The sequence below is a fragment of the Harmonia axyridis genome, chromosome 5 (assembly GCF_914767665.1).
Source record: "Harmonia axyridis chromosome 5, icHarAxyr1.1, whole genome shotgun sequence".
In the NCBI taxonomy this organism is placed as follows: Eukaryota; Metazoa; Arthropoda; class Insecta; order Coleoptera; family Coccinellidae; genus Harmonia; species Harmonia axyridis.
Window position 1 is genome coordinate 12,017,986 of NC_059505.1, and position 27,682 is coordinate 12,045,667.

The window sequence follows — 27,682 nt, forward strand, 5'->3', positions numbered from 1 at the left end:
TATCTCCAAAAGTACGCGTCGGAGCATAACCATATTTGGAATATAGATTACTATTAGCGATGTGAATGAACTGTGGGAAAATGATTGACTTCCCTTGGGATCCAGGGGTAGTTTTTCCAACCCTTAATTTTCGAAAATTCGTAACTCCGAAAGTACGGTTCGGAGCATAACCATATTTGGAATGTAGATTACTATTGGCGATGTTAATAAACTGAGAAAAAATGATTGACTTCCCTTGGGATCCAGGGGTAGTTTTCCCAACCCTTATATTCCGAAAATTCGTAACTTCGTAAATACGCGTCGGAGCATAACTATATTTGGAATGTAGATTACTATGAACGATGTGAATAAACTGTGAAAAAATGATTGACTTCCCTAGGGATCCAGGGGTAGTTTTTCCAACCCTTATATTTCGAAAATTCGTATCTCCGAAAGTACGCGTCGGAGCATAACCATATTTGGAATGTAGATTACTATTGGCGATGTAAATAAACTGAGAAAAAATGATTGACTTCCCTTGGGATCCAGGGGTAGTTTTTCCAACCCTTATATTTCGAAAATTCGTATCTCCGAAAGTACGCGTCGGAGCATAACTATATTTGGAATGTAGATTACTATTAACGATGTGAATAAACTGAGAAAAAATGATTGACTTCCCTTGGGATCCAGGGGTAGTTTTCCCAAACCTTATATTTCGAAAATTCGTAACTTCGTAAATACGCGTCGGAGCATAACTATATTTGAAATGTAGATTACTATTAACGATGTGAATAAACTGAGAAAAAATGATTGACTTCCCTTGGGATCCAGGGTTAGTTTTCCCAACCCTTATATTTCGAAAATTCGTAACTTCGTAAATACGCGTCGGAGCATAACTATATTTGAAATGTAGATTACTATTAACGATGTGAATAAACTTTGAAAAAATGATCGACTTCCCTAGGGATCCAGGGGTAGTTTTTCCAACCCTTATATTTCGAAAATTCGTAACTTCGAAAGTACGGTTCGGAGCATAACCATATTTGGAATGTAGATTACTATTGGCGATGTTAATAAACTGAGAAAAAATGATTGACTTCCCTTGGGATCCAGGGGTAGTTTTCCCAACCCTTATATTCCGAAAATTCGTAACTTCGTAAATACGCGTCGGAGCATAACTATATTTGGAATGTAGATTACTATGAACGATGTGAATAAACTGTGAAAAAATGATTGACTTCCCTAGGGATCCAGGGGTAGTTTTTCCAACCCTTATATTTCGAAAATTCGTATCTCCGAAAGTACGCGTCGGAGCATAACCATATTTGGAATGTAGATTACTATTGGCGATGTAAATAAACTGAGAAAAAATGATTGACTTCCCTTGGGATCCAGGGGTAGTTTTTCCAACCCTTATATTTCGAAAATTCGTATCTCCGAAAGTACGCGTCGGAGCATAACTATATTTGGAATGTAGATTACTATTAACGATGTGAATAAACTGAGAAAAAATGATTGACTTCCCTTGGGATCCAGGGGTAGTTTTCCCAACCCTTATATTTCGAAAATTCGTAACTTCGTAAATACGCGTCGGAGCATAACTATATTTGAAATGTAGATTACTATTAACGATGTGAATAAACTCAGAAAAAATGATTGACTTCCCTTGGGATCCAGGGTTAGTTTTTCCAACCCTTATATTTCGAAAATTCGTATCTCCGAAAGTACGCGTCGGAGCATAACTATATTTGGAATGTAGATTACTATTAACGATGTGAATAAACTGTGAAAAAATGATTGACTTCCCTAGGGATCCAGGGGTAGTTTTTCCAACCCTTATATTTCGAAAATTCGTATCTCCGAAAGTACGCGTCGGAGCATAACTATATTTGGAATGTAGATTACTATTAACGATGTGAATAAACTGAGAAAAAATGATTGACTTCCCTTGGGATCCAGGGGTAGTTTTCCCAACCCTTATATTTCGAAAATTCGTAACTTCGTAAATACGCGTCGGAGCATAACTATATTTGAAATGTAGATTACTATTAACGATGTGAATAAACTGTGAAAAAATGATTGACTTCCCTAGGGATCCAGGGGTAGTTTTTCCAACCCTTATATTTCGAAAATTCGTATCTCCGAAAGTACGCGTCGGAGCATAACCATATTTGGAATGTAGATTACTATTGGCGATGTAAATAAACTGAGAAAAAATGATTGACTTCCCTTGGGATCCAGGGGTAGTTTTTCCAACCCTTATATTTCGAAAATTCGTATCTCCGAAAGTACGCGTCGGAGCATAACTATATTTGGAATGTAGATTACTATTAACGATGTGAATAAACTGAGAAAAAATGATTGACTTCCCTTGGGATCCAGGGGTAGTTTTCCCAACCCTTATATTTCGAAAATTCGTAACTTCGTAAATACGCGTCGGAGCATAACTATATTTGAAATGTAGATTACTATTAACGATGTGAATAAACTGAGAAAAAATGATTGACTTCCCTTGGGATCCAGGGGTAGTTTTCCCAACCCTTATATTTCGGAAATTCGTAACTTCGTAAATACGCGTCGGAGCATAACTATATTTGGAATGTAGATTACTATTAACGATGTGAATAAACTGTGAAAAAATGATTGACTTCCCTAGGGATCCAGGGGTAGTTTTTCCAACCTTTATATTTCGAAAATTCGTAACTTCGTAAATACGCGTCGGAGCTTAACCATATTTTGAGAGTAGATTACTATTAACGATGTGAATAAACTGTGAAAAAATGATTATCTTTTCTTGGGAGCCAGGGGTATTTCTTCAGCCGCTAAATCTGAAGAATTTTCATCGGTTCTTCCGATACTTTGATCTAATTGGCATTAAAAAGAATCGATTTAAAGTTTTGCTCTCATTTCCAAACCACCTGGGAGGTAGAATACAAGGTGCTTTTTTTTCACATGGTTTCCCCAGTAGGCATAATCCATGATTTTAATGGTAATTGGATCGATTATTATATTACATCGGGTGATCCACTACAGACGTCGATCTCATTATAAGAGTGTAAATGAAGGTATTCTTATTTTTTTTTTGGCGGTTTGTATAGCGTAGTCAGAAGTACAATTCAAAATTATTATATATCTACAATATGTTGTCTATGGTAGGCGACTCAATACATAACATCTCATTATTTATTATTCCTGCTTAGTCTCTTTCAAAAATACTCCATCAATAATTTCGACACAAGTCACATATGCTGTTTTTAAATTCGATTTCAGGTTCAGTTTTATTCCTTAGGCAGGCAATATGAAATTTCCTTTTTCAACTTCGGCATGAATAAAAATCTATTTCTGTCACTTTCGAACAGTATAAGCACCTATTTTACATCGGGGATGATTTTCCCAAGAAAAACCTTTTCACTTCGATTCTGAATTGATCCATAGCTTTCTCCTCATTCAAAGGTTTCCTTAACAAATATTGCCGAAAATAATGTAAAACATACATCCCGCAATTGAAATTATCCTTTTGATGAGTGATATTCTTATCTACTATTTGCCATTCATTTTGGTTAATATTATTATATTGGAGAAGTTGTTTGAACCTTAGGAAATAGTTCAATTTTCTTTCGTTTTCAATTTTTCGTGATCTTTTCAAAGAATCAAGTAGAATAAACTCTTTCGCTTCAACGTTAAGTATAATGAGAATGAAGTGACTATCGTTTTAACATATCGGAAGAACTACATACTTTGTTTCTAAGTTGAAAATATTAGTCTCTCCTCCTTCTGAAAACAAAGAACTTGCAATTTGGACGGATAATTTTTGAAAGGCATCCTCGATATCAATAAGACATGTAATTGTCGAGCACAAAACTTGACAAATATTCTCCTGAATCGAGGCTGAGGTAATCGCTTATCTCAATTTCTGGTATAGGACAAGAAGCATTATCAAAGCACGCAACAATATAATTTCGTTGTGCCGATCTTCTAGCCGTTTTTTCTATATGCCAACGATCAGGTATATTTTGATAAAAACTAATGTCCTTCACCAAGTCATAAGGAAAAAGTTCAATATTTTTCAGAGGTCTCCATTTTCTATCTTCAAAAGTCTCTAACGAAATATGTCCATTCTCAATAATTCTCGGCAAAAAATCGAAATAATAAAATGATTTCAATTTGGGAGCATCATGTTTTTCCAAAAATCTTCATTTCGCTGCACTCTAATGATTTTGATGCCTCCAAATGTATATATGATCAAATCACACCATATTCGTTCGGATATATTCAATAATCCTTGAATTTGATAATAATAATCGGAGGTGCTTTTTAGGCCATTTGAGTTGTACAAGAATTTTAATTGGACCTTATTTGGATCCTCATTTGGTATACTATATGGACATTTGATTTAGATCATTCCCTCTAGATTGATCAAACCATCGGGAGAACATGCTAAAAAGGGATCTATTTTGTCAACTATCAATCCGCTCTCTTGACATTCAACTTTTTTTCGCAGTACTTTTCTCTTGCGAATTTTTCATTTTCGATTTCATGATTGATAGCAGGAATATTTAGAAATGGAGGTTCAGTTATTTGCTTGAAAATATTTTCTTTCGTAGATTCCCTGCATCTACATATCTTGAAGAATTGCGAAGCTGTTATTCTTCGTGTTCTTTCATCTAGCCAAATTTTGGATTCCCTTTGCAAAATTGTTGCCTCAAATAACGTATTTCGTTGTACAGAGGTTAATGAGATCCTTTTAATTTCTTCCATGCATAATTCATGAAGTTTAGTATTAGGTTCTTGTTTTATTATTGAGGGATACTCAACTTCATCGAGGATAATCAGTTCCTACATATCATCATCCTGGATTGTTTGTCGTTTCTCCGCCAATGATTCAATTCCTTTTTTTATATTTTTCATATATTTTCCGCTGAAATGGGAACATATTGATTTTGGCTTTCTGCACCAATTCTCTTGAGAATTCTTTTCATCATTCTGATCTGGAAATGAATGTTTTGTTACTGAATTATATGTTCTTGATCAAGTTTCAAATAAGGTAAAAAACCACTTATACTTTCTGAAAATGACATTTTTAGTTATAATTGAAAAGAAACTATTCGATCTATAATTACCTTAGAAAACTTGAAAAAAATGAATGTTCCCCTAAATCTAAAACTGAAACAAGATTCAAACCAAAATTATTGAAACAATCTGAATCTACCGAAACATATCGATTTTTGGATACGAAATCAATCGATCGCATTGAAGTTGGAGTGGCAGCCCTCCGAAAACAACAATCTGGCTCCGGTATTCATTCTCACCGCTAATAGTAATCTACATTCCAAATATGTTTATGCTCCGACGCGTACTTTCGGAGATACGAATTTTCGAAATATAAGGGTTGGAAAAACTACCCCTGGATCCCAAGGGAAGTCAAACATTTTTTCACAGTATATTCACATCATCAATAGTAAGCTACATTCCAAATATAGTTATGCTCCGACGCGTACTTTCGGAGATACGAATTTTCGAAATATAAGGGTTGGAAAAACTACCCCTGGATCCCAAGGGAAGTCAATCATTTTTTCACAGTTTATTTACATCGCCAATAGTAATCTACATTCCAAATATGGTTATGCTCCGACGCGTACTTTCGGAGATACGAATTTTCGAAATATAAGGGTTGGAAAAACTACCCCTGGATCCCTAGGGAAGTCAAACATTTTTTCACAGTATATTCACATCATCAATAGTAAGCTACATTCCAAATATAGTTATGCTCCGACGCGTACTTTCGGAGATACGAATTTTCGAAATATAAGGGTTGGAAAAACTACCCCTGGATCCCTAGGGAAGTCAATCATTTTTTCACAGTTTATTCACATCGTTAATAGTAATCTACATTCCAAATATGGTTATGCTCCGACGCGTACTTTCGGAGATACGAATTTTCGAAATATAAGGGTTGGAAAAACTACCCCTGGATCCCTAGGGAAGTCAATCATTTTTTCACAGTTTATTTACATCGCCAATAGTAATCTACATTCCAAATATAGTTATGCTCCGACGCGTACTTTCGGAGATACGAATTTTCGAAACATAAGGGTTGGAAAAACTACCCCTTGGTCCCAAGGGAAGTCAATCATTTTTTCACAGTTTATTTACATCGCCAATAGTAATCTACATTCCAAATATGGTTATGCTCCGACGCGTACTATCCGAGATACGAATTTTCGAAATATAAGGGTTGGAAAAACTACCCCTGGATCCCTAGGGAAGTCAAACATTTTTTCACAGTATTTTCACATCATCAATAGTAATCTACATTCCAAATATAGTTATGCTCCGACGAGTACTTTCGGAGATACGAATTTTCGAAATATAAGGGTTGGAAAAACTACCCCTGGATCCCTAGGGAAGTCAATCATTTTTTCACAGTTTATTCACATCGTTAATAGTAATCTACATTCCAAATATGGTTATGCTCCGACGCGTACTTTCGGAGATACGAATTTTCGAAATATAAGGGTTGGAAAAACTACCCCTGGATCCCTAGGGAAGTCAATCATTTTTTCACAGTTTATTTACATCGCCAATAGTAATCTACATTCCAAATATAGTTATGCTCCGACGCGTACTTTCGGAGATACGAATTTTCGAAATATAAGGGTTGCAAAAACTACCCCTTGGTCCCAAGGGAAGTCAATCATTTTTTCACAGTTTATTTACATCGCCAATAGTAATCTACATTCCAAATATGGTTATGCTCCGACGCGTACTATCGGAGATACGAATTTTCGAAATATAAGGGTTGGAAAAACTACCCCTGGATCCCTAGGGAAGTCAAACATTTTTTCACATTATATTCACATCATCAATAGTAATCTACATTCCAAATATAGTTATGCTCCGACGCGTACTTTCGGAGATACGAATTTTCGAAATATAAGGGTTGGAAAAACTACCCCTGGATCCCTAGGGAAGTCAATCATTTTTTCACAGTTTATTCACATCGTTAATAGTAATCTACATTCCAAATATGGTTATGCTCCGACGCGTACTTTCGGAGATACGAGTTTTCGAAATATAAGGGTTGGAAAAACTACCCCTGGATCCCTAGGGAAGTCAATCATTTTTTTACAGTTTATTCACATCGCCAATAGTAATCTACATTCCAAATATGGTTATGCTCCGAAGCGTATTTACGAAGTTACGAATTTTCGAAATATAAGGGTTGGAAAAACTACCCCTGGATTTCAAGGGAAGTCAATCATCTTTTCACAGTTTATTCACATCGTAAATAGTAATCTGCACTCCAAATATGGTTAAGCTCCGACGCGTACTTCCGTAGATATGAATTTTTCAAGTTAGACTGATGATATTTTGAATAAAAACTTTGCTAAAATATCCCGAGATCAATAGAAAATCAATATTTCCTCCAACGGATACTCTGAATACTATACGGAACCCACTTCCTGAATTTCTATCCGATCTAGTGAATAGTTCCATAATAAATCGTCTTTTTGCCGCACGCCACTGGTCACCGCCTTCGGGTGTTTCCGTCAAACAGTCTGCTGGAAACAGTCTGCCAAATTCACACCGGTCCAACTGCTCATATACATGAGTTGCGTGAAAACCATTCCACATTACAAGCGGTAGGGGAACTAGTCATCTATATTATTGAAGACATCGGAATCGCACATCTGTCACGTGCTGTAACTTAACCAAAGCTTAATATTGTGTGAACTATAAAGTTCCTCTAGAGAAACTATGTAGCTAGGGGTAAGGGGAACAACATTCGTGGATAGTCTTCAAAAAGTACAAATAAATTATGACATTTATTTTATCTATTTCGAAATCAGAATTGAATGGAGGTTATGAGTATGATTTAAAAATTGGGTATTGCGATTAAAAAAAAACAGGATTGTATCGTGTTTTACCACTTTCGAACCAGCTTGTACAGTCAAAAGTAATTTACCCGAATCCGTCAAAATTTGAATCATTCTTCTAGTCCAAAACTTACAAAAGTTATCTACCGATCGAGCACTATTGACTCACCCTCTATATACAAATATAAAGCTGGAAATATGCATTTCAAAAAATATTTAAAATTTTTTTAATTAATATATATAGATACATGTGGGATATACCCCATAAGGGATATATGCCTAATCCGACGAGTAGAGCCTTGTTACAAATATGATTTTTGTCGTGACGTCAGATTTCTGAATTTGAAAGTAGACTGATTTTTGGGGACACAGAACTTTTTTTTTACATTATACGATGAGTGCATACATTTTTGATTTAATTAGAAATTGCATGATATTCAATAATAATAATTTTTTCAAACGGGTTTTTTTATAAAATGAATGGGCGTCTATCCCCACAAGAAAATAGAAGATCCTGATTTTGTGAGTATTATATACACTTAAAACTATGAATACTCACACCTTAACCACAGATGAACTCATTTGGATGAGTCAGATTCTTCTGATCGAGGTACATATGAATGTGTGGAATGTTTCGAGGGTTTTCAGAAGACAACTCCAAACGTAGATTGTATTCAGTGCGTTATATGTAAGAATGGGTTGCTCGAATCTTGCATGATACACTGCCCTTATTGTTTGACACCAAGGCATAAAAAAAAAACCAAAAGAATATATGAGTGAAAGTTAAGAGAGATATGGAAGAAAAAGAAAACCGCAAATAAAGAATGTACCTGTTTGATTGCAGTTCCAAAAACTGTTTCCATGGAGAAAATCCAAATATTATTGCTGATGAGAATTGTGGATATGTATATGCAAATAATCCTGTCTTTGATATTAATATATCATGGTATCGAATATGTCACCATTCAAAACCTGTAACTTCGGGAGTGCCACAAGGGTCTGTACCTGGGTTACTATTTATAATATTCTGAAGTTTCTTTCTAGTTTTGTTACTGAAATTATCAAACCGGTATTATGAAAATAGCGTATAATAAACGTTTTAAATTCATTCGAAGCAGTTTTTTGATATTCACTCTGTGGTTATCAGTTTCCGAGAAAATTTTCAAAATTCACATTTCCCTTCGTCTTCATCTCTGCTACCATAATGAACTACCTAACCATCAACGAAACACAATGGCATCAAAACTTCTCCACAAGTGAAGTGTTCGAAATCACACTTTCCAGAACGAACATTAAAATCCCAGACGTCTAAACCTCACCAATAAAATATTTCGAATAAGTGGCATGGTGTCAAATAACCCGACCCCAAATCCTTCGTTATGTCCCATCATTACCCCGAAATCCACGAGAGGTCTCATCAAATGACTTCAAACGCCGGAGTTCGGACCCCGCCTCGTCTGGTTAGTAGACACCGCTGGCGAAAGAAATTAAGGCTATATAGCTTACAGGAGCGGCCCTGAGCTGTGTGCATTAGATAATTAGAGGGGTATTCCACGTGAAAAATTATCTCAACAATAGCATGGGACAGTGGATTGGGTAATAGCGAGAATATAATTTATGGTGTACTGGGATTTACGGCTGGCTGTCCAACCAGAGAGCACATTTAAATGGCAGAATGCTTGGGTAATTACGTTTTTAAGGAATACATTTTTTTTCAATTTCCCAATTTTTCCGAAACCAGTCTCTCACGAGTAAAATAACAAGCGGTTTTTTATTACGATGGTTCATTAATTTCTGGTCGTTTCGAAATGTTTGTTGTGTTGATTGTATTGAAATATGTTTTAGATCGTTCTGTACTACGTAATATTCAACTTTCACAAAAAAAAAAGTATTGGTGATTTTTTTTCATTATACAAGGTGCGATAAACTTCAGAGGCTTATTCTGCGTGAAAAAATGATGAGAATGACAGTTTGCTATATAACTTGTGTTTCGTTTTCCGAGATACACGCTGTTGAAGTTATAATGACTTATATATTGCTCTCAACTTTTTGGAAGAAAAAAACGGTATTCCACTAAGATATTCCAAATTAACAATAATTTGTGAGATTTGTGAAAAAAAATATCTTTTAAATCTGTTTCCTGAGAGGGAGCTGTTTTTATGTCATCAAAGAAAACATTTTAACTTTGATACATAATTTATTGAAGAAATGAAAAATACGATGTTTGATCTTCATCCATAAAAACGGCGCATCAAACAAAAAAAAAGGCATAAGAGATTTTTTGGTCACAAATTGAAAGAAGAGTTCAGAAATGATCTGGAAATATCTCAGTGGTGTACAATTCTTTTTTTTCTAGTTTTCGACTCGGGATAATTTTCAAAATAAAAAATTTCCGGAAATAATTTGACCTCTAGTGGTATTACTAGGGATAATTGCATTCAGTGCAATTATCAATCACTATGACAACACGAATGAGACTGACAACTTCATTCCAAATAAATTTCAAAACGTCACGTTTTGGCAATGCGTTTCTTCGAAGTATAACAAAGTATAAAGGCGCTTATTAAAGAAAAATTCCCAGAAATACAACACACAGACACAAATATATTTGGAAAATATTTATGGATTTTTGCTGCGAACGAGAATTGATTGAACATAAGAGCTTAAAAGAATTGACGTTGATAAGTTGATTAGGCGATCAATACAAGATAGAAAGACTAGACCGAATAAAAAGAAACAACGTTGGAACGTTTTGTGCAAACTCTTGCAAAAAATGCTATAATAACCATAACATTATTATTGACCCGTTTAAACAGTATAGTATTTGAATCAGCCTGAGATGACCACGATGCAATGATAAGTGATCATCTATTGTACAGAACATCAACGAATCTAATGTTTAGTTAAATTTAATAGTCATAAATTTTTTTTGTTAGAAAATTTTCCGCCGAATATCTCCCGACAAATGCCTCATAAATTTATAAAAAATCCCAAACTTGTATTTTAGTTACAGTCCTAAGCCGAAAGCTGAGCTTTCGATTTTCATAAAATTATCTCGTCTATTATCAATGTCCTAGGGATCTTACCACTGAAAATTTATCTATTTTCACCAAGTTCCTTTATTAGAAATTCTGAATTTTATTCTATGACAAGTTAATTTGAATCGAAATATCGAAATCGATATATTAAAGGTTAGGTTACGTTGCATTCCGAGTTGCATTTATTGTTCTTTGAAAAATGGATAAAAACGAGTTTCTTGTATCGATGAAACACTGTTTTTTGATGAGAAAAAATATTGTGTAAGCAAAGCAATGGCTTGGGAAGTGTTTCGCAGACTCTGCTCCAATGAGAACAGCAGTTAAAAATTGATATGTTAATTTTGAATTCGTCCAAATAAAAGAGTGATTGTCGACGTTAAGCTGGTTTAGAAACGAGAAGAATCTTAAACAGAAAAAGGTGTTAAAAAATTAGAACAGCGTTGTAGTACATGTATCACTCTTGAAGGTGCTTTTAACGAATGCAGTCGTATTTTTAGGAAAAAATGCATTTTACTGGCTAGGCCCGCGACTTAATAATTGATGCAAGGTCAATTATTTTGCCCGAAAAATTGTCCAAATAAGTTAAAAGTGAAAAAAAATGTTTTTCAATTTGTTTTGTGTTTGTCGGAAAACAGAAGATTAGCGTACTCGTATCATTCTCTAAACCGAGGATTCGAACCTCGTACAACATTTTTCCCCTTACCAAGAACTCAACCATGATATAAACGCTTCTTGCAGCAGCAACAGCATCGGATTGCGTGGGACGAAGGTCAAGTTGATCTCTCCGAATATGCTACTTCTACTCATCGCGTTCTATTTTTATTTTCAATTCTTTGTAACTTCGTTGCCGGGCTATTCTTACACTGTCTCTCTACCACGGTTCCTCCGGTTGAACCGATCGGGTGGTGTTAAATTAGAGGGCTTAAATGAAGAACGATGATCGTTCGTTCACCCCATATTATTATTCGGCTTGGTCGTTTTCGTGATCGTAAAATGTACTAAGTGTGCTTTATGGGTATCCTTCTGTAAGAGATGGGATCACTTTTAGTGTTATAATAATTTTCGTCTGGATTGATTTTTTTTAACAATTCATTTTTGCAATGTCGAAATAATATTTTCTCTATTTCAGTGTCGTAATGAGTTCATTACAGTACTGAAAACAGTGCAGTAATGAAGTCATTACAGCATTGTTTTCAGTTATATTTTCAGTTTTGTGGTTGTCTGTACTGACTTCCGATCCTATCAACTTCAAACACACCTCAATTGTCAATATAATTCAATTTGGATATAGTGAAATGATTTGCAACTTCATTCGAAATTTCTCTTGATTCTGGTTGTGTTAAATCGATTTCGTCACACATAATTCACGAATTTAATGCGTATTTATAAATTATTTCAAAATTCGAAACGTATGATTGAAATTGAAATTCCGTAATCTGTCAATTTTCATAACAGTCACACCAACTGCCAAGATACAATAGAAATATCACTAGGATGTTTAATCTGAATTTTTCATTGAATTTCGACAATATTTCACAAAACTTGATTGAATAGAGAAAATATCGTCTAATACTGGTTGCACAAGGCAATTCCAACACTCAAGCGCATTTCGCGTTCGTGTTGGAATAGGAGCCCATTCTGCAACTTGTTTTAGAATATACTAATCTCTATAACATATCGTAATGAGTTCATTGCAGTAATAAAAACAGCCATATTTTTCGTTTTGTGGTTGTCTAAACTGACTTTTGATCCCATGAAATTAAACACTCGTCAATTGTCAATATGATATAATTTGGATATAGTGAAATGATTTGCAACATTATTCGCAATTTCTCTTAATTCTGGTGGTGTTGAATCGATTTCGTCAGACATAATTCATGAATTTAATGGGTAGTTATAAATTGTTTCAAAATTCGAAACGTACCATTCAAATTCCGTAATCTGTCAATTCTCGTAACAGTCATACCAACTGCCAGGATACTATACAAAAATCACTAGGATATATAATCTGAATTTTTCATTGAATTTCGACAATATTTCACAAAATTTGACTGAAATAGAGAAAATATCGTCTTATACTCGTTGTAGAAGGCAATTCCAACACTCATGCGTTCAATTTCGCATTCGTGTTGGAATAGGAGCCCATTCTGCAACTCTCTTACAGAAGAGAAAAATTGCACGATTTTGTCAACCAAAGGCCACGATAAGATGAAGAAGAATGAAGAAAAAGAAGGATAAATGGATATTTTAAATCTTGTTGTTCTTACTAATATTGTTTCATCCATTATGTTTTTCAAGATGTTCAGTTTATTTTTTGCTTTGCTTCAACATCAACTTAAGTTATTTCAAGATGAATTTGTGGCTTCACGTACAAGCTATAGCTTTCAGTAGTCTAATCTTCTGAGCCGGGATCCTTATAATTTATTATCGATTGATACGTTAATAATCATTTCCCCTCACCAGAGTTATCACCTTAGTTTTTATCGTAAGGGGAAGGGATTGGTTCCGATTATAAACGGATCTAGCGATAATGAATGAGTATAGGATCCCACCACTGTATGATGTGGTATTGTCTATTTGTTCACTTAACATTTATAATTTGTATTTATAAGTATTGTTTTAGTTTAGCGAACTGTGTTTGCAAAATTTTCACCATTTTTGTATGGAATTTTAGCAATTTCAGTGCGTTGTTGAAACGTGTATAGTTTCATTTTTAACAATGTTGTAATTATTACTTGTCAAAAAAAAGAAATGACAGTTTTGAAAGTGGTAGCTGCCCACATAGTGCACTATTCAAAATGAAACATCTTACTAGAAAACCCTTTACAAAATTTCAGTTAGTTGAGAATCCTATACATAAATTTGGAAAACTAAAAAGCAAGCAAGAAATCTTCATTTTTCGAAAAATATACAAATTCTTAGAATTTTCAAATATAAATATTCGAATTTTAATATTGAATTTATGCGATGGTATAATGGTACTTACCTACTACAATATTTTTTTTGAGTTCTTCTTATTAGTTTTTTGTTTGACGAATTCTATGAGAAACGGTGGAAACTCAAATCTTGTATATTAGTATCTTTTTTGTCTTAGATCTTCAGATCAGTTGCTTCACATAAAATTGCTGTAGAACTATAAATATTGCGGGGATTATAGTTCATTGCCTTCAATTACCAAAATTGAATTTATTCAAGAGTATTTGCTCAAGAAAATCTGATACTCTTCGCTATCTAACCTTTCAAATTCCATAATCCAACCTATCGTTTCCAAATACATAGATATTAATTAAAATCATAGGAACAACGACTCTTCTCTGTAAGTATTCCTTTCAATGCATAAATAAATACCGTTGCTACTAGACATAGGAGATTCCCTTACTAACAAGATCATCAATCTTCATAACACAAAAGAAAAATCTGAAGCTAATAATCACTGGTAAAGGTATCGTTTATGTCATTAAATCCACTAAGAGAGACAGACGTACCTATTGCTGGAACGAATACTGTGAATTAGCCTTCCAAAACGTCCACCACAATTCAAGGTGCAACTTTTTATTTCGTTTTACCAATTAGATAATGGAGTTTATCAGTTTTTATCTCACATCAATTGATACCAATGCTTCCTGGATTTGTTTGTATTTTGGAAGTAAACACAACTGAGGATATTGTTCTTCTTTTTTTTGCAGATCTCTTCGTGTGGTTCTTAGAAAGCAACAACTAGCTGGATTATTGGTTTTTCATTTACAATAATGAATCAAAATATTGAGAAAATCCAAACGCCTAGCTTCATCGGAAATCATTTCTCATTCTATATAAACTTAAGAAGAAGATTTAAAAAAATTGTCGCACTTTGAAAGGCGGAATTTTAGACATCCACACCAATCTTAATCTTAATGCAATCCATATGTAAATTTGATTTATCATAAAGTCATGCTACAACCTCAAAGAATAAAACACTTTCTGAAATAGACCGACTTGGAATTTAACATTTCTTATTGATTGTCCTACTTTTTGTTTGAGGCAAATGAACTATTTATTGTTGAACCACACAATAATCGATTTCTACGTTCAAATAGTACATGTAATGCAGTCTGAAAAGGAATATTTTTTCTTTAAATTGATATCTCGTAACTATTGATCTAGGTATTAAATACATTGTTTAAAAATATAACTTTTCTTAATTATAACCAACTACCAAATAGGGGAGGCTGAAATAATTCATTATTGGAAAACTTGAATATGTGGTTTTAATTAAATATTTGAATAATTTGACGAAATCACTATATTTGATAAACCTTTTTTAGCTTCGTCTAAGTGGCAATTTCATATAGCTTAGACTTAGACCGTCTTTTTTCAAAATAGGTTTGGTTTTCTGCGTGGAAACATACAACAAAAAGGATATGGTTATTTTTCAATTTGAACCTCAATATATACAATTTCACAAGCCAAATTCTTATCGCATAACTCCAACTAGATGAACCTAATCATCATGACTAAAATAGAGGCTGAGGATATCCAAATAATGCAGAGGTTAAAGAAGATGCAGATATCATTTTGATTTATATTTTGACTGTCATACTGAAACATGTCCTTCGAAGTTCTTAATCCAATATTAAAAGACATCTCTAAGTTTCTGTTGCTTCCAAGATAAATGCAACTCTTGAAATTCTTCCCTCCATAGAGGGCTGCAATCGTACGATAAGTTTTGCCCTCAAATGGATTTCTGTCTCGTTTAAGACAACTGAAATGGAGGTGTCTATTCTCAAGTTCTCTATGAAGAATATTTTGATTTTTCTCTATCAAATGCATATGTACAGGGTGGGCAAATTTTGATGTTTTAGCACTACAACTTTTTAACCATAGGATCTGATACCCCATTCTCGTTCTCTTTTCCTGAGAAACTAGAACCAAAGAAATATTAAGACTCTTAGATGAAAAGAGGTTTTTAGCATTTTCTATCATATTATTTATATTAATACAAATCATGCGATGTTGTATATTTTTGAAATCAGTTAAAATTAAGCCTTCAAAAAATGGCACAAAAATCTAGTGTTCCCATTCAAAAAAACTTAACTTTGGGTCATGGCTTCGTAATTAAAAATCCTGCTAAAAAGATGAACACACCACAAGAGTCTACGTAAAAAAGTGCCTATATGATATTTTAAATTCCGAGCTCTATCGTCAGTATTAGTGGAGATATAATTTTTTTTCGATATCACTATTTTTCCAATTTTCGCTCATAACAGTAAAACAGAAGAAGGTAACCAAAAATGATTACTACTCTTGTTAGTTTCTCAAAAAAAAACGAAAATGGGGTATTAGATTTTGTCTATCTCCTCTGGTTTGAAAGGTGTAGTGCTTAAACATCGAAATTAGCCCATCCTGTACATTTTTTCTCTTTCATTTATTTTCTATCAGTAATTACCTTGTGAATGATTTTTCAGTTTTTAATTGATTTATATTACACATAGAGTAATAAACATAGATAAAGGAAGTATTCGCAATTTTTACATGTCCCCAACATGGCTAGATTACGTTGTCGGATTGTGATATATTTTCAAATCAACAATTTTACTATATCGTTATAAATGTATCACTATGTTGAATGAAATATATTTATTTGAGTGATTCTCATTTAAATATGAAATTTTCAATATTTGGAATCCGATATTTTTCCTAATTGTCGAATTTATAGTGTCATCCGTTGTTAGACGCTTGTTTTCTGAATTTCTGATATATTTATTATTTCAATATATTTTGAGTTAATATGAAACGTTGATTCACTAGGGGAAATAAGAAGTGCGTTTTTTTGTGGAGAAACTCGCGAATTAAGTGAAATATCGTATTACTGATATGTTTTCATTTCCGCGTGCTTCATGTCAAATTTGATAGTTCATGTTGGGGACAGTTGCTTACTGGAAATGATTTATGCTCCCTCTATCTATGTTAATTACTCTGAGGCTTAAACTGTTGTTTGCCTGAATAGGTTTGTATTCCTATACAAATTTTCCTCGTTTTTTAGCAGAATTTTAAATTACGAAGCTATGACCCAAAGTTATGTTTTTTTAAATGGGTACACTAGATTTCTGTGCAAATCGATGAAAGCTTATTTCTACTGATTTCAAAAATATACATTATCGTATATGGTCAATATAAATGATAAAAAATGGTTAAAAGCCTTTTTTCATCTTAGAGTCTCAATATTTCCTTGGTTTCAACTATTGATGAGCACAGAAAAATAGAACTTTCCATAACAAGAGAGATCATCTGGATCTTTCGTTATTTCCGAATCCATTTTGAATTAAAATTTATAAAATATATCTAGATTAGAATTTTGTAGAAATTAGTGGAAAGCATAGAAATAATCCGATTGACGGAAGAAAACTCTATTTTTCAGTGCTCATCAATAGTTAAAACCATAGAAATACTAAGACTCTTAGTTGAAAAAAGGTTTTTAGCATTTTCTATTATTTATATTGATACAAATCATGCGATGTTGTATATTCTTGAAATCAGTAAAAATTAAGCTTTCAAAAAATGGCAAAAAAATCTAATGTTCTCATTCAAGAAAACATTGCTTTGGATCATAGCTTTATAATTAAAATTCCTGCTAAAAATACGAACTCGCCACTGGATTTTACCAAAAAATGCCTGTATAATTTTTCAATTCTAGAGCTCTATCATCAGTATAAGCGGAGATATACAACTTTTTCGATATCGCCGTTTTTCAATGTTCGCTTATAACTCGAAAACAAAAGAAGGTGGCCAAAAATTAATACTTCTCTTGTTAGTTTCTCTGAAAATTAAAAAAACGAGAATGGGGTTTGCATTTTGTATGTCTCCTCTGGTTTAAAAGGTGTAGTGCTAAAACATTGAAATTTGCCCATCCTGTACATTTTTTCTATTTCAATTTTTGTCAATTCATCATTACCTTAAGAATGATTTCCAATTGTTATTGAGCGAATAACTAAATAATAAAACTAAAATAATAAATAAATAATAAAGAACAGTATTCTGTTCTTTCGGAGTTGTATCTGTTTGTATTGAAGTGCGAATGAATAAAATAAATGAATATACATACCTCAATCGTTTTCTCAATGCTAACAAATCCTCCGGACTGATCAAGTATCATAGATTTTGCAGAATGCAATCAGAGAGCACGAGATATGCTGTAGGTACATAAGCGTGTAGGAAAACAAGCTTGTCAAGTTGAATAGTGTATCTGGTTGCGAGGCTTCAAAAGTGCCTCTTCAACTCTTATTCTTGAATTATACGTGGGTGTCTTCATCCTACCACACTCGGGTGTCCTTTAGAATGCTCTTCGCGTGATGAATAGGCATAAAGCCCTGGAGGGAATTCCCCTCTTATACACGCTCTTAACGATTGGAAGAATCGATAAAGGAGGTGTGAAAGGGAAGGATCTATAGAAAGAAATGGAAAACGAAGAAAGTTTGTTTTCGTTTAAGCTGACAGGTGGATAAAGCGATATTAAAAAGTCGAAAATTCTTAATGTGGTAGGAATGTTGAATCCCCTTATTAATTTTATCTCTTAACAAAGGATTCACAGAATTCCTGCATAAATGTCGAATATAATTTACATATTGAGATTTCAGTAAGGTAGAAATTGGACCAATTCCACAAGAATTTATCTGAATTGAAGAGAAATTAATAATATCTACTTTGAAAATGAAGAATGACAAGCCTTATCTGTAAAATTTATAGAATAATTATTATTCGGTCGAGATAATAGGAGAATACATGGGTTGTTCAATAAGTTTTGCGGTTCGATATGAGTTGATACCCACTAGCTTAATTTTTTTTGTTATGATTTGTAGGTACACTCTTCTCATGAACTTGGGTGAAGTTTCATTTCAATCTGCCAATTCATTCTTCGTTTACAAGCCATTCAGAATGTTTTTACAATAGGAAAATCAAGTATTGTGCAGGGGTTGAATATTAATTTTTGGAAGGTTTGAGAGCAAAAGTTTATAAACGAATGTTGGAAGTGTATAAGGACATTTCGCCTTCATCTATTACAGTAGAAATATGGATTGTTGAATTCAAACGTGGTCATACAAGCTTTGAAGACGATAAACGTCAAGAACATTAAAAAAAAGCAACAACATCAAATATCGTAGAAAAAATAAAGGATATCGTATTGGAAAATCGTCGAGTGAATTAAAAAGATTTAGTAGAACCCCTGGGCATCTAATTCTGCTGTTTAGCAGTTTGTTTTGACTGGAATATTGGGTACAGAAAACTGTATGCAAAATGGGTGCCATATTCGATAACAATGGAACCAAAACACATTTGAATTCAATTTTCTCAGGAACATTTAGAGCGTTTTTGAATTGATGAAGTGGATTTTGTTCGTCGATTCATCACTATGGATGACACTTGGGTCTATCCCCATGATCCTGAATCAAAATAAGGGGCTAAATAGTAGTGTGAGCCTGGTTTTTCGACCAAGAAGGGGTTAGCACCACTTTTTTTTTGGAATGCTAAAGGAATTTTGCTTATGGAAAGCTTGAACACCGGTAAAATAATAAATTTGAAATATTATTGTAACTTTTCAGACTAGCTGAAGGAAAAAATTTCGTGAAAGAAGAAGAAAAAAAATTTCATCAGAACGATGCACAGTGTCACAAAATCATTTTGACAATGGCTAAAATCCATTAATTAAATTTCGAATTGTTAGAGTATCCATCGTATTTACCAGATTTATCCCCTAGCGACTTCCATCTGTTTCCAAACCTAAGAAAATTCATGCGTGGAAAGCATTTATCATCAAATGATAAGGTCATAAGAGCTGTAGAAGCGTATTCTGCTACCCTTCAAGATTCCCACTTCATTGATGTTCAGAGAAACTATACTGAATAACAAAGTGTATTTCAAACCATAAAATTGTGTTTTCTTATCGAACCTCAAAACTTATTAAACAACCTAGTGAAAGATGTTTGTATACTACTTCACTCCCCGATTCTGCATTCTAAATTTGAATATTGTCGTATGTTATCATTCCTCAAAATAATCTGAATCTTTCCGCCAAGTATAAAATAAAATTGTTGGAGTGTGGATTATATTTGCTCATTGAAGATATCGGTCAATGATTTGGATGGCGAAAATAACCATTACTGTTGGCACACTATGTTTCTTTAGTATTACTATTACACAAGGAAACCTCATTGAAAGTTTTTGTTCTGATTATCGAAATTAATTTCCTCTTCTTGTTTGATTCAAGGATTTTATATTCAGGACCAGTGAATGTAGATTGTAGATGTATCAGATACCAAAAACTTCACTGAGATCATTAGGATCATAACTGGAAATCTGAACTATTTGGGAACCTGACTATTAAATTACTGTTTAATTTTTTCTGGCCATGGATATCAAAAACAAAGTATCGAAGTATCAAATTTCACGGAATTTATTGATCGAAATATGCCAATATACGAAATTCAATATTTATGTTATGGTGTTAACAGTAATTTCGTAAGATGGGTTGTGATCACATTATTTGTGTATTTTTTTTTATGGCAAAGCCAATTTACATTGAAGTATACTGTGTACTTAGAATTGTGCAAAACATTTTTAAGTTTATCAAATTTTATCTCGAGTGGTTTTCGACATGACTATTTCACTAGAAAGTTTTATGATAATACTCGAGAAAACCAAGAAAGCAAGAATTCTGGGGAAAAACATATTTTGAAGTATTAAATTTCGGTTTTTTAATTCATTTTGAAATTGAAAATTACAATACGTTTCAAATGATGTGCTGCATCTAGTTGTAGATATTGTTTAAAGGAATTTACAGTCGAATTACTCATAATTTTAATTAGGCACGCTTGTTCATTAACTCTTTTTTTGACTAATGTCGACATGGCACATGCTCTATCGGAATGGATAGTTATAGGTATTGGACTTTTTCGGCTTCATTTCGAATTTTTTGCATATGTTGTTATCCATTTTGATATTTAATTTAACCCTAGAGTTTTGTACCATATTCCTCTTTCTCAAATTTAATTAGTCGATTTTTTCTCCATGAGTTCAAGGTATTATTCGATAAGTTTCTCGAACCACATTCGGCAGTTTTGGAAAATATTGGCTTATAGTTATATACCACTTCCTAATTAAGTTCTCCAGAAGATAATTTTCTTTTTGGAAGTAATAAATTGAGCAATATTAGGCCAATCGAAAAAACCCCTGTCTGATACACAGATGGCGGTGCTTGTATTAAATCCATATGATTTTAGTTAGTACCAACCTTCAAACGATACGTGTCAAAATTTGACAGCAGTTCGACCATTCTTTCGTGAGATATTGCGTTGTGAGTGTAGCTACTTCTGTTATTCGAAAAATGATGGAAAAAAGAATTTCGTGTGCTGATAAAATATAGCTTCTTGAAGGGAAAAAATGCAGTTGGAGCAAAATCTTGGCTTAAGAAGAGTTTCCGTAGTCTACACCAGGAAAATCAACCATCATTAATTGGTATGCTAAGTTTATGCGGCGAACGCAGTGGACGCCCAAAAGAGGTTGTTACCGACGAAAAAATCAAAAAATTGCACAAAATAATTTTGAATGACCGTAAAGTGGAGTTGATCGAGATAGCAGACATTGTGATGACATCATCTGAACGTGTACATCATTTCATTCACGAATATTTGTACATGAGAAAGATGTGCAAAATGGGTGCCGCGATCAAAAGCAACAACGTGTTAATGATTCTGAGCAGTGTTTGAAGCTGTTTAAGTGCAATAAACCTGAATTTTTGCGTCGATATGTGACAATGGATGAAACATGGCTCCATCATTTCACTCCGGTGTCCAATTGACAGTCAGCTGAGTGGACGGCACACGACGAACCGAATCCAAAGCGAGGAAAAACACAACAGTCAGCTGGCAATGTTAATGCATCTGTATTCTGAGATGCGCAAGGTATAATATTCATTGATTACCTCCAAAAGGGCCAGATCATCAACAGCGATTATTAAATAGCTTTATAGGATTGTTTTAAATTTTTGAAGTTTGAAGGATGAAATCGTTAAAAAACGACCCCCATTTGAAGAAAAAAAGGAGCTGTTTCATCAAGACAATTCGCCGTGTCACAAATCAATGAAAACAATGGCAAAATTACATGAATTGGGCTGTGAATTGCTTCTGCATCCACCGTATTCGCCAGATCTGGCCCCCAGCGACTTTTTCCTATTCTCAGACATGTTCTCTAGAAAGAAATTTAGCGCCAATGAAAAAGTAATCGCCGAAACTGAGGCCTATTTTGGAGCGAAAAACAAATCGTTCAACAAAAATGGTATTGAAAAGTTGGAAGATCGCTATAATCGCTGTATCGCCTGCGGAGGCAACTATGTTGAATAATAAAATCGAATTTTGCTAAAAAATGTGTTTTACTATGGTAGACTGGGGATTTTTCAATCGGCCTGTTATTTTTAAATGCTCTATCGTAATGGATAGTTATAAGGTACTTTTTCGTGTTCATTCAAAATTTTTCGCCTATGTTGTTGTCCATTTTGATATTTAATTCAACCCAAGAGTCACGTTTTGTACCAAATTCCTTTTTCCCAATTTCGATTTTTTTCCATGAATTAAAATTTTTCGAAAAACATTCGGTAGTTTCGGAAAATATTGGCTTATTTACCACTTCCTCATGGAGTTCTCCAGAAGATAATTTTCTTTTTGGAAATAATATATTGAGCAATATTTGTTTCATTGCCAAACCAAACCAAATCAAAAGGAGCACATATATAGAAAAAACCCACTTTTGTTAGATTGCATGTTTTATCGCTATACGAAATTCTCACTAAAATGGAGTGAAATAGTCGGTTGAAAATTATATTTGACCTCTGTTATACATCACATACTGCTACATCTAGCATGCAGTTTCCGTAATTTTCACAAAGAACATTTATCTAGGAATTTCTTAGGTCTGGCAACTCGAGATTACATCATTCTTTAGTTTCATTCATTGAATGCATAATGAAACGAATATATGAACCAATTGTATTTTACAAACTATTTTATTTTCAGGCTTCGATGGATCTTCCACCCGATAAAGCCAAATTACTGCGAAACTACGACTCTGGAAAAAAATGGGAAATAATCTGTGATCAAGTGAGTATATTTTCTCCTTCAAATGTGAGAACATTTCTCAATCAAATTATGATTCCTTGTTCCACTCTTCGGAAGTTAATAACGGATAATTTATTCCTCAATGCAGTCAACATTGAGGAAGTAGCCATTGTTCAGTATTTGACGTTGAATATCAGGTATTATTGAAGTGAATCATTAAGCAATAAAAATATTTTTAATTCTACTGTATCTCTTTGAAAATCGAGCGTGTGCACAGAATACCGGTTGCAAGAATTAGAACTATCAGTTGTTTGTAGCATACCATTTCGTGACCTTGAACTGGAAGCCGACAACCTTGGACGGTGCGCTATCAATGGGATATTCAATTTCTGTCATATCTATTTCAACAAATACTTCTTTGAGAATGGATCGCAACAAATGAACACGCTGTGTTAATGAAAACATATTAAATTACTTTTGCAAATAATCAACCTTAGCATCACTCAAATGGGACTCTTTGAGCGCTCGTCTCTGATGATCTCGTTCTATAATTTCGTCATAATTACTATAATTTTCAAAATCAGACTTTAGGTTCAGTAACTAAAGTCGTTTGGAATTTTTTTTCTGTTAAACCAAGGGACCATGATGTCCTTCTTGTGCGCCACTGGTGGCAATTGAAAATGTAAATTTTAGCAGCTGAACATTCTTTCAGATTCAATTGAAAAATTTTGGAAACTGCGGAAGGTATAAATAAAAATTAAATTAAAAATTTATCACCATAGTTTCTGGACACCCTGTATAACATTTTATTTTCTAAGACCAGTTCTTGGATTCTTTATTACTGCCATCTAGCCTATTTAATATATCCAATCAAAATAAATATCTATATCAATTCCACTAATGTCTCTGCCGTGTGTGGTCTGATTATCTAAAAAATTCTTTTTTATTATGCATTTTAATTGCTTTCATTATTAGAACCACCCGGTTTCGAATTTAAGTGTTATGATAAATAAAGAAACATGATAGGTGCTATGACAATATTATGTGATGCTGTTAATTTATTAGAACGCCAAGTTTAATTGTAGAGCGACGAGTTGTCACGTATTAAGTCAAATAAAAAAAATACGCCTTTAAAAGATAGAACGAACAATACCACATAAAATTTTGTTCACATTTTTTGACATGATATTTCATTTACCCTGTGATAATATTTTTTAAATTTTAAAAATGGCCCGGCATTTTCACATTCTTCTTCTATACTTCGAAAATGTGAATATGGTCCACGCTCAGGATATTGAGGATAACTACAGGGTAGTCCAGATTTTAGCGCAATAACTCAATTGTCAGATACAACAATTCTTTTCATGAAGAAAATTCCTATAAGTATGTATCCTAACCAGCTTCGTTTTTGAGTTGAAGTTTAAAAAAATATCAGTTTTTTAATTATAACTCTAGCATTATTATACCCATTGTTTCAATTTTTAGTTATTGAAGTCTTGATTATGTAATGTTTCGAATTGGGTAAGTCTCTAAACATCGAGTTAGATATAGGGGTGCGACGATCCTTTTCTTATCGATAATCTACACCATTGTTTTTTTTTTCGAAAAAATTTTTTCATTTAAAAAAAGGTCTCTTGAATTTTTTTCATAGACTGCACCATTTTTGAGATAATCGAGTGCAAAGCAATTACTGTCCACAAAAACCTAGTTTGAAATTTTCCCATGAATGAAAGTTGAAAATTGGTGTAGTTTATTATAACTCTTTCAGATGGCATTTAATTGAACATTTCAAAAAGAAAATTTATCAGACACTCAAACAATAATAAATATTCACAAAATGATTTTATTGTTTGGATGTCTTTCAGAAATGCTCCATTAAATGCCATCTCAAAACGTTATGATACACTACATCAATTTTTGTACTTTCATTTATCACTTATGGGAAAATTTGAAAATTTAATTTTTTAGATTTTTGTGAAGCGTGTTTGCTTTGTACTCGATTATCTCGAAAATGGTACATTCTATGAGAAAAATTCAAGAGACCTATTTTTTAATGAAGCCCTTTTGATTTCAGAAATGAAACAATTTTTTCGTAAAAAAGACTGGTGTGGATTTTCAATAAGAAAAAGATCATCTCACTCTTACTACGCCACTGGATAATTTTGACAAGAGGCACTTATTCAATTCGAAACGATACATTATCAAGACTTCAATTAAAACATTGAATGTAATAATACTAGAGTTATAAGTAAAAAACTGTTTTTTTTTCAAAACATCCTGTTTTTCGAAAACGAAGCTTGTTTTTTTTTTTTCATAAAAAGAGTTGTTCTATCCGATGCCAAAGTTATTGCTCTAAAATCTGGATCATCTTTCATAATGAACGAAATCTTCTGACTGGGCATATTTCCATTTCTTCAGTGTTTTTTATTGATATTTTGTAAACTATTTGGAATAATTCAACAGTTGAAATAGAATGTCATTCAGAATTGAGTGCTTCTGAAGTTGAAGAAGTATACATTGAAAACCCTATGCGAAATCAGATGAATAAAACAAATAAGTTCCTCTATTACAATATCGTAATTACTTCATTACTGTTCTGAAAACATTGGTGTAATGAACTCATTACAACTTTGTTTTCAGTTATATTTTTCGTGGTTGTCTACCCAGACCCAGACTTTCAATCCTATCAAAATTCAACACACGTCAACGTAATATAATTTGGTAATTTGGATATAGTGAAATGATTTGCGTCATTATCCGCAATTTTTCTTGATTCTGTTGAAGTTGAATCGAATTCGTCAGACATAATTTACGAATTTAATGAGTAATTATATATTATTTAAAAATTCGAAACGTATTATTCAAATTCGAATTTCGTCAAAAGCGACAAAAGTCACTAGGGTATGTAATCTGAATTTTTAATTGAATTTCCAAAATATTTCATAAAACTTGACTGAAATAGAGAAGATATCGTCTAATACTCGTTGCAGAAGGCAATTCTAACAATTCTCATGCATTTCGCATTCGTGTTGGAATAGAAGCCCATTCTGCAACTTGTTTTATGATATGATATTTTTGTTTCTTCAAAAACTGACTCTAATTCTATTATGAACATCCCAAATACTCTACACAGGTACTAGCATTGCTTCATCTTGAAATTCCGGAATTTTTAGCAGTGGTCTAATCGGTTTTTCACCTGACGTTTCGCAACCTCAGAGGTTTTTAGATCATAGATTGCAACTCGAAGTTGGATTTCTTCGATCCGAAAAACCTACAAGACCACTGCTAAAAATCTTGGAATATTCCAATTATTCACATATTGTTTAATTTGCATGAATTAATGAGAATGATGCAAATATATCACGGTATTTTTCTTCCGTTATATGAAATGCACCAATTATCAGAAAGAATAAAAGATCAAATGTAAATCATCTATGTTGTTCAGTTCACTTATATTATATCGTTCAGTGATTAGGGTAACCTTATTAAGTATTCACGGATCCTTGACTACAAACTCGAAAACAAATACACTCTGGGAATAATTATAGATGGAAAAACCTGATAATGTTAATAGCCGCGTTAATAACATATTGAAATTTTATCTGTGGCTGAGCAGTCATTTCGGTAGCAGAATATTAAACTGTTGAACTAACTGAGTCATTTGACAAATAATCAAGCCTACTATATTTTTTTTATATCTAATTTTATTGATGCTGCACACAGTAACTGATGTAGCAAATATACAGGGTGTTTCCAAATTAGAAGTGAACCTTGAGGGTGTTAGTATTATTTATTTGCTGACGATTGAACCATATTTATTGATAATTGAAAGTCAACAGATTCCGAGATATTCGAGTTCTTGTGTTTTTCAAAAATTTCTCACCTTACTTTATTTTTCGTCAATTTATTCTACATTGACCCAACTTTGATTTGAATTTTGGATTGTTTTCATCAGAGAAGGATATATCAATGAAAAAAACAAATGCTGTATTAGATGTTGGATAAGAATTAGTATACGTGAATGCCATAAAATTAATTTCATTCGAGAATTATTATGATTTGAAAGTTGGTATATGAATAACAGAATAGTGATTTTCTATAATAAATTTGCCTGCATCTCTTGAATTCCACAATTCATGCACAATGATAAAATTAATGAAAAAAATTAATATTAATATTGAAAAATTTTTGTTAGAATACAGGCACTAGTTTTGTTTCAGAAGATCTTGATTTGATAGCGGAAAGAAGCAAAAAAAAAGTAATGAATTAAATATTTTTTATTGGAATTAAAAAAATGTTTTCATAAATTATGTTTGAAATGACCTCTACCATTCCTTTTTCAAGCACGTGCCCTCTTTTTATTTCTTCAGTTGTTACTTTTCCAGGAATTTACTCTCAATTTTCTCGCTCCTTCGTGTATTCTAACGGTGTTAGATCCGGACTTCTAGCTGGCTATGAAAATATTTCGAAATAATCATCAAATTTGATCAACGTATAAAAAAATTGACGAAAAATGAGGTACGGTAAGAAATCTCTCAAAAATCACAAGAACTCAGATATTTCGTAAACAGTTGATTTTTGGTTATCACTAAATATCGCTCAAACCACAGCAAACTGTCCTCCAAGGTTCATGTATAATTTGGAAACACCTGTATACACCATCTTTAATCGACCCCAAGTATACAATATCAACGAAGTTTGTTAT

The 27,682-nt window shown here is 33.1% G+C and overlaps 1 protein-coding gene across 2 annotated transcripts in view; it reads left to right on the plus strand.

Moving 5' to 3' along the window:
- Positions 1-27,682, plus strand: part of LOC123681254 (formin-like protein) — a 103,005-nt gene that overhangs the window by 19,783 nt on the left and 55,540 nt on the right. For both annotated transcript variants that reach the window (XM_045619540.1, XM_045619539.1), the window contains exon 2: positions 22,936-23,019. In XM_045619540.1, the coding sequence (XP_045475496.1) occupies positions 22,936-23,019 (84 nt within the window). The remainder of the gene's footprint in view (positions 1-22,935; positions 23,020-27,682) is intronic.